This window comes from Martes martes (assembly GCF_963455335.1).
Source record: "Martes martes genome assembly, chromosome: Y".
NCBI lineage: Eukaryota > Metazoa > Chordata > Mammalia > Carnivora > Mustelidae > Martes > Martes martes.
In genome coordinates, this window is record NC_137907.1 from 18,114,863 (window position 1) to 18,130,027 (window position 15,165).

General features: G+C 36.6%; 1 protein-coding gene across 2 annotated transcripts in view; it reads left to right on the top strand.

Moving 5' to 3' along the window:
* Positions 1–14,316, top strand: part of LOC308337763 (gamma-taxilin-like) — a 41,250-nt gene extending 26,934 nt beyond the window's left edge. For both annotated transcript variants that reach the window (XM_080795960.1, XM_080795959.1), the window contains 6 exons: positions 1,009–1,203; positions 3,922–4,041; positions 5,702–5,776; positions 8,585–8,677; positions 10,821–10,916; positions 11,867–14,316. In XM_080795960.1, coding sequence (XP_080652086.1) covers positions 1,009–1,203; positions 3,922–4,041; positions 5,702–5,776; positions 8,585–8,677; positions 10,821–10,916; positions 11,867–12,169 — 882 coding nt within the window. In that variant the 3' untranslated portion in view covers positions 12,170–14,316. The remainder of the gene's footprint in view (positions 1–1,008; positions 1,204–3,921; positions 4,042–5,701; positions 5,777–8,584; positions 8,678–10,820; positions 10,917–11,866) is intronic.
* Positions 14,317–15,165: the final 849 nt, after the last annotated feature.

A 15,165-nucleotide genomic window follows, 5' to 3' on the forward strand; every position in this document is an offset into this window, starting at 1 on the left:
AATAGGTTCCTGAGCAGAGGACATTGTGGGGTCCTCAGGGACATACTACCTTGCTTACTTGTTTATTCATTTTTGCCTGGGTTTGTCCATTATAATGGTTTGTCCATTATAAATCTAAGACTTACTCTGTCTATCCAGATGGTGGTTTCAGCTTCGAGGAAGAGCTTTATAGTTTGTAGTATGTGTATCTTATACTTAATCACAGGGAATCACAAGGTATTGATATTTATGGCCATAGCTTTCCTGCTTGTTAAGGAAGTTCAAGGTGACCAGATAGTATGCTGATCATTAATGTAGTTGATTATCACATTCTTAGATAAGAAATGAAATGCTTAGCTGAAATGAAGAGACTGGTAGGTATAGACTTGAATCAAAATGACTTTAAGAAGGAAAAACAGGTTGTATAGAGCTGTACTGTGGATGCTGAGTGGCTAGTGTGCCTGAGTATTCTCTGCCAATCTTGAGCTATTCAGTTGTTTAAATACATATGTGCATGTGTGTTAACAAGTGTATATGTGTGTGTGTGTGTGTGTGTGTGTATACATATAGATATAGTCTTATATATAACTAAGTAATCATATAAGTAGGGACTCTTAAGGAATTGGAAGGTGTGACTCAGAAAGTAGGCTGCTAGATGGGACATCTCTCTTCAGACTGATACAGAATGGTATCAGTCATTCTGTTTGTCAAACCAGTAAGGAGAATATTGGGAAAATAATGAGGAAGAATAAGAGTGTGGAGAAGGGCTTTACTTGTGCTTTGGGTAGTAAGGTCTGCATAGTCAGCAAATAGTTCTTTAGTAGCAGGGCAGTTGTTTCTCTCTGATTATCTACTTAGGAAATATGTTTGCTTTTAAATGAGAGTTTTCTCATCATAGATAAGGAGAAGGACTTGTAGGTGAGAAGCAATACTTGGGGCAGGATTACATGAAATGACATAGCAGTAACATGAGCAGTTTATGTATAAGTTTATACTATACCAGTAACAGAAATTATTTTGGATAATAAGGAAGAAAATATGCAGCAGGCACAAGAAGAGGAAGAGAATCGTAAAGAAGCAACTGCACGTTTCCAGTTGACTTTAAATGAGATCCAAGCACAGCTGGAACAACATGACATACACAATGCCAAACTCCGCCAGGAAAACACCGAACTGGGAGAGAAACTGAAGAGACTTGTTGAACAGTATGCACTAAGAGAGGAGGTAAACATGTTTTGTGTTTTTAGATAGCATCTTGTTATTATGAGAAACTTCCACCATTTATTACTAAAAACTACGGTCACAGGACAATATTTTAAAAGTTGTGTACACATGGTAGTGTTAGTCAGGTATTCATTAGTGATAGTCAGGCATTCATTAGATAATTCATTAGGAAATTATTAGGCACACTGTGAACTGAAGGACTAATTGGGGATCTTCACTGATGACCCAGGGTCTTTGGATTTGGATATGTGCAGTATCTTCTGCAAGACATGTTGAGTGGTACTTGTTTTCCATGTGTTACTTGAATATTGTAATTTTAACATATAAATTGTTTTTCCCATATCCAACATGAGGGTAAATAAATATATAGCCTCCCAGTATCCAGTATCTCAGACTTCCATGGTAATCCATCATAAAGCTATGATACTAAAATGTATAGTACCATTGCATTCTACCTTCCATACTTTTGGGGAGTAAAAAAGAACCTTTTAACAGAATACACAGTCTTCTTGGTTATCACACACAGTAAATTTACAGGAATGATTAATAGCTGCACAGTTGCAGTTATTTTGCAAACTAGTCTGCAAGTTCTGTGATATCTAGCTTAAGAGGAAATTGGTGATAACGTGCTCGTTAAATTTTGTTACTTTCAGAGTTCAAACGTACAGGGTGAGAGTCTTTGGGTTTTTTAAAGGATACATTTCTCTGCCTTTATTATGCTTTAAGGGTAGTAAAATGTATGGTGACTGACATAGTAATAATTAAAAAAAGTGAGTATAATATTTGAAAAAAAAGGGGGGTATTAAATGTGGCATTATGTGTGTTGAACTCCTTACAGAGCAGATTAAAATTACTAATTTAAAAATATTCTGACCAATTTAAGATGGTAAATTTTAAAATGGTGTATTTTATTCCCCAAAACAGCCCCAAAACAAACCTAAAAACAATTTCTATGGCATTTATCCAATTTGACTTCAAATTTTAGATTGTTTTAACTTATAGTGTTACTTACAGCCTTTAGAAACATATTTAGGATTTTGAGCGTTTTCCTAACCATTCTCATTCATCTTTTGACAGCAAATCTGTGTTTAAGCATATCCAAGGTGTCATATTACTTCACTCAGCACTATTTGAATGCATATCTTGAAATGGAAAGACTCTCTTGAAGCAGAAACACAATACTATTTTCACACCAAAATATTTAGTCATAATAACTTAATCGACTACCTTGTCACTACCCACATTTTTCTGTTCCCCAGTTCCCTAAAAAGGAACCCCCAAGATTATTTGAATCAGATCCAGACAAGGTTTATACATTTCATTGGTTATGTCTCAAGTCTTTTTTCAAATACAGGTTTCCATCTCTGTGTTTTCTCTGTGCAGTTTATTTATTGAAGAAACTCCTTTTCAGGCCTACAAAGTGGATGATCTTTTCAGTACGTTTATAAAGTCCTCATTTTCTTAAAATTTTCTTTCAGGGGTGCCTGGGTGGCTCAGTGGGTTAAAGCCTCTGCCTTCGGCTCAGGTCATGATCCCAGGGTCCTGGGATCCAGCCCCGCATCGGGCTCTCTGCTCAGCAGGCAGCCTGCTTCCTCCTCCCTCTCTCTGCCTGTTTCTCTGCCTGCTTGTGATCTCTGTCTGTCGAATAAATAAATAAAATCTTTAAAAATTTTTTTTCCTTTCATTTTTTTTGTTGAAACAAATGACTGCCTACTTTGTTATTACAATGGCATATTTTGAAAGTGTATGTTCAAATCATATTACACATAAGTCTTGTTTTAGGTATTATAGAATTTTCTCTCCCCTGCCCCTTTTTTGGAGATGGGGTCAGAATATAATTTAATAATTTAAACAAACTATTTGTAGTCAAAGACAAATCTAGTGCACTCCTTAAAACTTAATTAGATGACTCTTATTAACTAATATTTCTTCCTATCACATAGAATATTGAAACAAAAGTTTTAATGTTTCTGTATCTGACAAGGATGTTCTGATGACTTTATTATTTAGAAATACTACTTCACAACCTAGCTTGGATATAATGCTGACCTATTCTCAGCTAACTAAGTGTTTTATGTGGTCAGGCACCAAGCACATTAAATACTGATTTTTACAGTAACTTTGGAAAGTACATGTGTGGTTGTCTCTCACAGATAAGGGAGCTGAGATTCATCAATGAACAGGATTTGTCCAAGGCCATCCGTTGAGCCAAGATCCAACTGCCATTCCTACCATTCCATTCCTACCATTTATCATGATATTATCTATACTAAGAAATTTGGGAAAATGTAATGAGAAAAGTATCCGGGAATAATGTGTGTGATGAATGGCTTCAGTGGTTTGATCGTCTTAACCGACTGGGTTTTTTGGGTTGTTGTTACTTTTTGGTTGTTATTTGGTTGTTTTAATAGTTTGAACCTGATTTTCAGTGTTGAGCAGAAAACAGAAAATAACAAAGCCATTGATTGGGTTAGACCCCAACAACAACAATGGTCTCAGGTTGGTAGTCAGAGGAAGTCATTTCTGCAGTTGCAGAGTGGTTTGCAAGTTGGCAATAGTTGCTTCTGCAAATCCAAGGGTAGAAAGACCCAGTGTTACTACTTATGGTAGTATGAGCAGGAAGAACAGGAAAGGGAATTATTGTTAACTTGTGTTGTATTCCCTAACCAATGCATACCGTTTTGTATTGAGTGACGGAAGAAATTCTTTATTTTCAAGCATATTGATAAAGTGTTCAAACATAAGGAACTGCAGCAACAGCTTTTGGATGCCAGGCTTCAGCAAACAACACAGCTCATAGAGGAAGCTGATGAAAAACACCAAAGGGAGAAAGAATTTGTAAGTACTGTTTCCTAAAAGCATTACTGCACAATTTAAACAAATCATTTAAAATAGGTAACTTCATTCAATATTTTATATAGACCTGGGGATGCAGTTTGATTTTTTGACTGTAAAGATTGAGAAATGTTGGAATACATTCCGCTTTTTATTTCTGATGAAGTTTTCTTACAAAAATAGACTTGGAAATATTAGACCAAGTTAGTGGAAATACCTGTATGTAGATGGTGACTTTGTTCATGTGTAGAAAGTAATCTTGGTTTTTGATCATGCAGCATTTTTCTCCCAATAATAATCATATTATTTTGTGTGTCAGTAATTGTGAACATAGTGAAATACCATGTTTAACATATACAAAACAAACTATATATGTTTAATTTAGTTTAAATAAATTGTAGACTATTCGATCTAGCATTTCACATTTCATTCAAGTAACCTAGATGCCAAAGTAATTATAAGATGGAATGCTCAGTTCCTGAGTCTTCTCAGGATGTGGACAACCCCATAGTAAATCTGAGCTTAGAGAGATGGATTTTTCAAGGCATGGACACCTTTTATAGAATGCAGCAGTGATATCTGATGTACAACTGAAGGAACTGTTACCAGTTCTAACCTGGAATAAGAGAGAGAGAGAGAGTGTGTGTGTGTGTGTATACATATATACATATGTATCTAAAGATGCACATACATAGATTACATGTATACTCTCTGGTTGGATTACAAACCTTTAAGGCTTATTTGTAGTATATGTGACATTTTACTTCAGAAATTCAAAGACTGAATTTCACAATTCAGTCTACCATACAACTTTACTATATAATTTTCATAAAAACCCAGGTACAAAACTAGACCCTCCTCTTTCCTGCTTTTAAAAATATAACCAGAAACCTGATGTCTGTTTTCACTATTTTGCTCTGTGTACCTTTCTGCCTGCCTCATCTTGCCTCTCTCATGGAGTAGAAGGGTTTCTAAACCACCTAGATAATGTCAAGATTTTGTGTTTTGTGCTTTGCTTTACACAAGATTTTGTGTTTTGTGCAGCACTGTTTTAGACTTCTAAGTGTAAATACCTGATTTTGTTCACCTAAACATGATTATTTAACTCTCAGTTTTACAAACCTTATTGTGCTTCCAAGGTACTTTTTCTCCTCAGGCAGTTTAAAGATATTTCCGACATATCATATGGTTTCACTTATTTGTGGAGCATAACAAATAACATGGAGGACATGGGAAGATGGAGAGAAGGGAGTTGAGGAAAATTGGAGGGGAGGAGAACCATGAGAGACAATGGACTCTGAAAAACAACCTGAGGGTTTTGAAGGGGCTGGGGGGGGGGCGGTGGGAGTTTGGGGGACCCAGGTGGTAGGTATTAGGGAGGGCACAGATTGCATGGAGCACTGGGTGTGGTGAAAAAACAATGAATACTGTTACGCTGAAAAGAAATAAATTAAAAAAAAAATATTTCCCACATTTCACAGTATTAGCAAGTGGTGCAGATCAAAGATAGAAAAACATGACAATTGCTATAATAGGATTCTTGACCTATTGTTCTTGTTAAAATAATGAGAGGGAACAGGAAACCTAAGTATCCAGTCATTAGACATTTTAGCCACATGTATAATTGCTGTTACTATTTTGCCAGAATGTTTCTGTTTTTTAGTTATTAAAAGAAGCAACAGAATCGAGGCACAAATATGAAGAAATGAAACAACAAGAAGTACAATTAAAACAGCAGGTAACTTGACAACAGAGGATAGTAGAATTTGTGAGTCTTGTTGTTCCCAGCCAATGCCAGCTAGAACTGAAAAATAGACCTCTTGGAACGTTCTTCTTCATTTATGGTAACTAAGTCATTGTAAATTGATGAGAGCTTTTCTCAAATTAGTACTGTGAGTCCTGTGTCTCAAAGAATTCCTTAATCCCAAGCTGATCTGAATAGCTGGTGAACCTATTTTCAGTGTCCTTTTTCTACTGTCCTAGATTATTTTCTCCAGGGTCTTTTGAATTTTGTTCTATGAGGAAAATAAAAAAACAGGCAGAAAATACGTATCTTAGTGTATGTGTAGTTTTAAAAACCTGCATATGCTCACCAAATTCACTTGTAGGTGAGTGTGTGTATGTGTGTGTACTTTTCTAAGCAGGAATTGAGATTCTTTGTTTACAGTACAACCTTAAGTGTTGCTTAGTGTGTGATAAAGGAAGCTGATGTGGCATCCTCGCTTTAGGAAAAGATCCAGGAAAGATCATGCTTCCATCTCTAAAACTTTACTAATATCTACCTAGTGTTTATAGACAGTAACAATTAGGTATTTATCCATATAATTTATTCTTTTAGTTAACCAAATTATGTTTTGTTGAAAAATTATCACATATTTTAAAACTTTATTAAGTGGTTTTTAACATAAGGACTCTCTTAATTCTAAAATATACTCCTGTATTAAGACTGGCACAGATGTTGATCAGCAGCCCTTTTGTGAATGTTCTTTATCACTTTGGGAACAGTTTTTAATTGATGTTAGTGATGAAACTAGTAGCCTCACTTACTGTGAAAATTGAAGAGGAAACAGATAATGAGAAGTCTTTTCTTGTTATGACGCATAAGTTATGACTCTGCTTAGCATGTTCCTAGAAACTTTAAACCTTTGCTTATTAGCCTTGCACACTCAGAAGTCCATATAAGAGGGAAAGAGGATTGAAGTGGAAAAGGTGTGCATGTGTATACAGCTTTGGAAGATATTCTTTAATGTGGTACTATTGACAGTTTCTTCAGTATCAGTCAGCAAAGGGCCTTTGACCAAGCTCCCAGGCAGCTCTGATTCCTTTGGGCTGTTCTCATTGCAACTTCTATTGTCTGTACATGTGTGTCACCATGGGTCAGCATGTTATCTGGTCATTACTTTGTATCCTTTGCTGTCACCTCCTTGTGTCCTAGTCCCTAGATACGGCTGTTCTTTCCAAGTCTCAGTCTCACATGTCAGTTTCCAGCATTTGTTGAGAATAGAGTCACAATGGTGTGTGTTGACCATAATGCAGGCATGGAACTCCAGGTATGATGGTAGTTGCCACTTCCTAACTACCCAGTGTGGCCAGCATTGAGCTCTCGGATGGGACAGTCTATCTGGGTGTTCCATTTTCAGTACATGCAGACCATGCCCAGACTGTCATAACTTCTAATCTCCCTCAAGTATCCAAACTGCTCCCTTTGCTTCCCTGAGCAACACCAACGCTCTGACTGCAGGCCAGCACCCTCGGAAACCCTGTCACTGTGTGTCCCTCTACAGACTGCTCATAAGGTCTCCACGGTATTTTCCACTTTGCTCCTATTTCTATTCAACCTGGCCTTCCTTACCTTCCTCTTTCTGTGGGAGTCATTTGGTTATCTTATAGTCATCTTGTCTACCCTGCTACTGGTAACACTCCTTTTAGTCTGTTTTTCCTTCCCATGTGTGGCAGAACTTGCTTTTAAATGCTGTTTCCCATATGACCCATTCCATGTGATACCTGGGTAGCCTGGTTCCATCATATCGCATCGCGTCCCTTCCCCACCACGTTGATGTGGTTTTGTTTATTAGTTCTCATTAAGCACTGAAGAAAATGAAAAGATACCACTTGTATTATTTCCAGGCCTCTGATTGTGTTTTATTCTTTTCTAAACTTTTCTTGGGCAAAAAACTATATTTCTCTGGTCTTCCCTCCTCATCCTGAACATAATATAATCATATAGTATAGTTATGTATAATATGTAACATGTAACATATATAATAAGTAATATTTACATAAAATTAATTATGTAAATATTTGGAGATAGTCTCCAAAGGGTTTCCTCTGTTCTACATAAAACAATTCAGCCCATCCTGAGGCCTAGCTCAACACTCTGTAAGCTTTATGTTCTGGCCATTACAATGCATGTTCCTCCCCTTTGCTGCAACTCCTTTTCTAAGAGGAAGAAAAAAGTGACGCAGCATGCTGTGTTCTCTTTGGGTTGCTCAGTTAGCATTATCTTCCCAGCTATAATTTAAAAATTTCTTGAGGGTGGACATTAAAAGAAAAATGGGCATCTCTACCTTAATTTAACTTTTCTTTTTCTCAACTGTTCTCTCACTAAATTCTTTGTCCTCCAACCAAACTATTCTTCAGCTAGTTTTGTTTTCCTGCCTGCATTAAGGAAAAATTTAACCTTGGTATCAAGCAAAGAAATATGCAGGCTTCTAATATAAAAGAAAGATTTTTTTCCCAAGAAGTTTTTCAGATGTGTGTACGGTGGGTTAGTGCATAAAGCATTGTAGTTATAGGGAATTTATAGTTATAGGAAATTTTTAGTTTTCATTACAATTGACATAATACAGCTACTAAAGGGTTGAACATTTCAAACATTATAGTTAGGTTAAGTCAACAACATTTCAAAAGTTTAAGAGCATTTCTTCTTCATTGTAGCAATTACAACAAGTATCTAATGTTTCACCATACTGTGTTCTTTTGCGAGTCTTTGGGATTCTGAATTGCTTATCTGGAACTCAGAATATTTGATACTTTTTTTCTGTAGCTTTCTCTTTATATGGATAAGTTTGAAGAATTCCAGACTACCATGGCAAAAAGCAATGAACTCTTTACAACCTTCAGGCAGGAAATGGAAAAGGTATTTACATGATTTTAGTAGAATATTACCACTAAATTTATATGAGGTCATTTTAAGCGTAATTAGTATTTGGATGAGTTTATATTGAACTGATATGATCTTAACGTCATCTTTTCTGATCTTCATCTGGCATTTTGTCCTAAAATTACCCCAAGTTGCTCATGATCTTGATGCTCTCAAAATTCTATCATCACTAATAATAATACTTTTTTTAAAGGCAACTTATCATTAACAGTAGATTTTGTTTTTAAAAAACCACTTCAGATGATCTCCACCTGGTTCTTCAATAAAGCTTTAAGTAAAAATCAAGCTCAAGGGAAGTTATGGTATTTTTGGTTAAAATAGATTATATATGAGAATCTAGGTAAGCTGAGTGTATTTTTACTCTTAAATGTGATCTTTATTTCATATAATATACAGGGACAGATGTCCTTATGAAGCTTACAAATGCTGTTAAAATTCAGTGTAGAAAATTGGTTGTGGTCATTCCAGTTCAGAATGGGGGCTAAGTGGCAACTTTAGGGTACAGTTATCTACCTCTTCCTCCCCCAAAATAAATATACAGCCACCTTGGTTTGGAGTGTGGACTTTGGAACTGAGTTCTGTTATTTGCATTGTGGAACTTCCGTGGGGCGAATGATTAGCGTGGCATTTCCCCCTTTCAAATTGGGATTTAAAAAGAAATGGTGGTCAAGAGAGGGTAAGTAACAGTGAGGCTGGCATTTTGTAGCCATCCAGTATATATCAGGCGTAACTGTTACTAGGTCTTACAAGGTGGTGGGGGGCACATGCTCATTAGATTTCTTGGATTAATAATTTTGGTCGTCACTTATGGTAGACCTTGGACAAGTTGTTTTAACTTCTCTGTTCCTTCATTGTTAAGAATGGGAATTACAAAAGTATCTACTGTATTTCAATCACTGCTTAGTCATGTTAAGTAGAGTATTTCAGATATTTTAACACCCAGTAGTGTGTTGAATTCAGCAAGCAGAAGATTGGTTGTACCTGGCAGTCCTTTCAGGGAAGTGCTCCAACGGCAGGGAAACTCTGCAGGAAGAAAGTGTTAGTTGGACTCTAGCCCATGAGTGTCACTGATGCAGAGCAGTTTAGGACAGGGACTCCTTGGTTTGCTGCCATTCTGGAAAACTTGCTGGATTGGAACACATTGCATTCCTCTGTGCTAGTTGCTAGTGCCTGTAAAGATCCCAGTTGGCAGCACTGAACTGAGATCTTAGAGGAGCTCCTCCCACAGCCCTTGTCCTACTCTGCCTCGTGGGACTTTTCTGCGTAATTACCTATGGCCCAGGGCATTGGCTCTGCCTTGTCCTAGGTTCCCTTAACAGTGCTTGATACGGTATCTCTACTGGAACAGAGCTGATGTGCAGACCAATAATAAAGGGATATTGGAAAGATGGGTAATCGATGGGCAAAGTTGGATCTAATTTTGAATTTTGGAGAATTCAGGTCCTGTAGCATTAATTTGAGAAACTCTCTTATTTTACCTCCATTTTATCTTTAATACAATCTTGAAATAGAATAGTCTTGTGAATTGTGAAGATGGTTAAAGCTAAGGATATAATAATTTCAGTATCATTTTCCTTATCGCTTGCCTGAATTATCTGGCTTTTACTTCTGATATTGATTCGGTTTTAGATTCTTAAACTCTTTGTGGACTCAGAATATCTGTCTTTCCAAGAATCTGATGAATTAGCTTAGTGTACTATCTCTACAGAAAACTTGAGATCCGGGACACTTTTTTGATACGGTATAGGGAGAAGCTGGTCCCATCTTTTGCTCCCTCTAGCTGGAATAAATGGCACTCCAGTCTTAACTGAAAGAGTTCAGAGTGTGGTGGCATCTGAAGTTCCCATGTGCTGCTTCCTCTGAAATTGAGATCAAGTTTGTTGTTATTCTGGTAATATGAAACTCCTCCTGGCTTGGTTCCTGCTGCTGCCACTGTAAGGGCTTCTGCTATATTAGTTCTGGTATAATCAAGCATTGCTACTTTCAGCAAGACAGGCACAGCTATCAGCTGGATGAAGCAAGTGCACTGATGAGGGAGGGGAAGAACAATGTAAAATACTTTAGTGGTAGTTCAAGGAATGCACATAGAATTTAAATTTGCAATTGTGTTGATTCACAGATGACAAAGAAAATTAAAAAACTGGAAAAAGAAATGATAATATGGCGTACCAAATGGGAAAATAATAATAAAGTACTTCTGCAAATGGCTGAAGAGGTGAGAAGTCTTTGCCTGACTGAAAAGTGAACACTCACTTGTTTCAGTAGTAAGGCAGCCTGGAACTTCTAGAGGTTTCCTCATATGGTCTCTTGCCTGCAGTAAGTTAGATTGTCTTAGTTGAAAGTTCAAAATTCTTTCCCCAACCTCCTAGCTCAGAGTTGTGTTATAGATACCTATAAAGTAACTAGATTTTGCTTTCCTCTACAGCAAACCTAGCTTATACAGACTTAACACTTGTTAAACTGGATGCACCGCCCCCCCCCCCAATAGCTTATGATTCATTAGATCGGACGTGTGTCCTAAAATTTTGTATTTCTAACAAGTGTTCAGCGTATGTTCCTATTGCTGGCTCAGAAGTCCACAATTTGAGAATCCCAGCTTTTCCAGGAAGACAATCTTATTCAGATTTCCTATGGGCAAAGCACAGTCTTTTAACCAGTTGATTTTGCATTTTGACTTACTCATTTCCAAAGGCAGCAAAGTTCTTTCTGTAAGGTTTGCTGTAAAGCAAGCTGAAGTATATTCCACTTACAATAAGTAAATTTCTCACTTTCATAAACTGGATAGGAGTAGTTATAACGTCTCATGAGAGAAAATATTAGGGTTAAAAATGGTGGAAAGGAAGAAAAATTGAAGAAATAATCATTATAAGTTAAAATCCTGAATGTTGTTAATATTTAAGTTGATATAGATACTTGAAATCAAGAAGTGGATTTTGATTACTTCAAAGCAGAATGAAAAAAAGTGTACTTACCCTTTTGCATTGCTACAGAATAATTTTAAGTATTTTACGTATCAAAACAGAGGGAGATTCAACAGATGACCCAAGTTAGTTTGTAGTATAGCACAGATTTCTTAATTTAGTTTTCTTTTGTATGCAGTAATAACATTTCTATTTACATGCAGAATGGTTGCATGAATTCTTTTTTTTTTCCCCCCCATCTCAGAAAGCTGTCCGTGATAAAGAGTACAAGGCCCTTCAGATAAAACTGGAACGGTTGGAGAAGCTGTGTAGAGCTCTCCAGATGGAAAGAAATGAGCTCAGTGAGCAGGTGGAAGTCCTGAAAGAGCAGGTCAATGTAAATGCAGTGAATGTAGATTTAGCTGCACCTCTGATACGGTCCTGCACTGCTCTTGTTTCTCAGGATGAGTTGAAGAGTTCCTCTAGTAAAGCTCCAGGAATCTACCTGGATGCTGAGCTTGACGGAGTAAATGAAACAAAACACAGCTCCAAAACCCTCTCTACGTGATCTCTTCTAGACACTGATTCAGTTCACTAACATGAAGTGTGATCACTGTATTGAGTGGAATTTTGTGTATAACTTTTCAGTGTTAGTTACTGTTGGTTTTGTGGTGAATGCTCTTAACTTTTTCTTTATATCTGTATGTTTCAAGAACTGTTGAACTGTGTGATACAGGAGGCTGCTAAGCAGTTTTGCATTGTTTTAATGTATACACTTTCCGCAGCTGTATTGCACACCTGCCTTACCTTCCCCTTCCCTGGAATACATGTGTTCATTGCCTAATCCTTTCACTTTGTGTATTCATTTGCCTTAATCCTGCCCCTTGTGTGAGTATCACAATTGAAAGTTGTTCCAAGAATGGTTTCCCAATGTGAAAACTAACACTGATTTAAACTCTATAGCCCACTGATACAAGAAGAAGGAAGGGAGGAATGAAGGAAGGAAGGAAAAAAGAAAGATTAGTTTTGTCTAGTAGCTCATTTAAATGCCATCTGAAAGTAAAGCTCAAGTGTGGGATAAGACCTAAGCAAAGCAAATTTGATATAGATTCGGTTACTTCATAATATTTTGGTCAATTGCAAATTGAGATGAATGCAAGATTGTGGTACAGTATGTATATGAAGATGTCATTTGTAAAGAAAATAGCATAAGCAAGTGATTGGACAAACAGGTTTCATGCTTGAGTCACTAAAGATAGTTCTACTGCTTTGGTTTCAGCTTAGAACACATGTTGAAAGGGGGAAAAAAATTATCTAGTTCCCTGCCTTTACCATGGCAAAATTTCTGGAATTTGTAATTTTTCTCCTTACTTTTTTATTTCAGTGTTCAACAGCTAGTCTTATGTATGTGTTCCTGTCATATTTATGACCTAAAATGGGTTGAAAAGTGAAAATTACCTAGTAGGTAGGTAAATTACCTAATTTTCCTAGGTAAATTACCTAGTAGGTAAAACAGACTAGAATGTGAGGTACTTGTAAATGTTCACCACTGACCATGATCATTAAGGAATAGACAGTGAGAGAAAAGAAATTCACATGACATTTGACTCTGCTAATCTGCCAGGATGAGGCAAAACCAAACACCACCCTCCCACAACTTTTTAAAAGTCCCTCCATCAGGCTCCAAAGACCCACTACTCTGAGGGGAAATGAAGGTTATGTGTCACAAATATAATTTACCTTAAAAATAATACTAATGATCATATCACACCGGAACCCTGATGCATGTAAGGCCTTACCATCTTACTAAGGTAGTTAAGTGCCTCCTGCACTTCTTGGTGGTACTTGTTTTGTGTGGAGGTTAAATCTTGGGCCAAAAGCAATGTGGATCAAAGCATGGGCTCTACCATTTTGTGTTTACTAGATTTATGTTAGATATTGTGTAAAATAATATAAGACATTGACAAGATCTGGATTCTGTTTGGGAAGCATTTGTTTTCCTCTCAGATTTTTTTTCTCTGGCTAGCAAGAAAAAAGGTAGCTTATGACAAGGATTCCCTTCGAAGTAGCTTTGTAGTATGTGCAGTATGTACTATATTCTGGACCAGGAGTTGTCAAACCATCTCTGTATTGGCTAGGGCTGCTTTCATACTATAACTCTTGAGTTGAGCAAGTCTTAAATATTCACTAACTGGCCTTTGTTTGTCAGCGTGTTTAAAAAACCTTGCAGCTGGCCCAGGAAAAGTTTAAATGTTGCAATCAGTTAAATTATGTTTGTTGTACCATTTTGTGGAACCCTCTGGAGTTGCAAAATCAATAGTGTCAGTGGACTCCGAGGTGTAGAAAAAAAACATGGCTGTACAAAAATAGGCCATTTCATTTTCATGTGTGTAGAAAATACATTTTGTGGTCGTGAGACCAGTATTTTTAAAATTATATATTAACTGTCTTTTTCACACCTGGTTATCACAGTTCATCTCTCAGGTGTTAACAGAAACATCTACCTCTTTCAAACTGTAACTGAAAATACCCCCCAAAAAGGATGCAGTACTCCATAAACTGCTCTATTTTTTTTTTTTTTTGCTAATATCTTTCATGAAGATAGAGAATTGATGAAACAGCCATATTTTGCTTTTCAAAAACATTTTGTAGAGATTTTTTGCTAATGCGAATCTTATTTTATCTACTCTTAAGGTTGAATAAATATGTGATGGCTAATTTAACAGGGTCTGTGTATTCTTTATACTGATTGTAACTTCACTTGTGACATTCAAGCTCAAAGATAATTGTTCTAAATACCTGGTTTCTCAGGTCTTAAAACACAGCTAATTAATTATTGCACAAGTAAATAAAGATTGGTGGAGATTACCTTCTGATGTTGGTAAAAACAATTTTATTCCATCAGAGCACTGTAAGGACTCCCCCTCACCCACCTAAAGTAGGGGATGGTAAATCATGTCTGTGGAGTACCCATGAGTTTCTCTGGTCCTAGCAGGCCTTACCAAGGGACAGTTGCATATAGAATTTTTTTTGTCTTTTTGTTTAACCAACTGTTGACAATATAAGGTGCAGTTGATCTAATCGTGTACAAGCAAGTGAGTGAGTATTTTTTAGTTGAATAACTTGGGAGAAAACTAATATTTGAGTACCATGCTAAGGTACAAGTTAAAAAATAAAGTCGAGAGTAACGTCATGCAAAATGCCAAGAGTCTGGCCCTACACTGTGAAACAACCAGATTTTAAAACTTTATGTCAAAGAAGGTTATCTAATAAGTGCAAAGATAATGTATAAAATAGATCATATATCTGATCAGGGTATACTATTCAGGAGATAACAAGAACAACAACAACAACAAAAATGACAATTAAAAACTAGGTAGAAGGACTTGGATAGATATTCCCCTTTTTAAGACCCTAGTAATCATTAGTTAACCATATGAAATGAAGCTCAACATTTAGTGACAAGTGAACCAGTATCATGAGACACCACTTCATATTCAGTAGAGCAAATAATACTAGTAAACACTAGAAAAATAAGGAGAGAATGTGGAGAAATTGGAACTC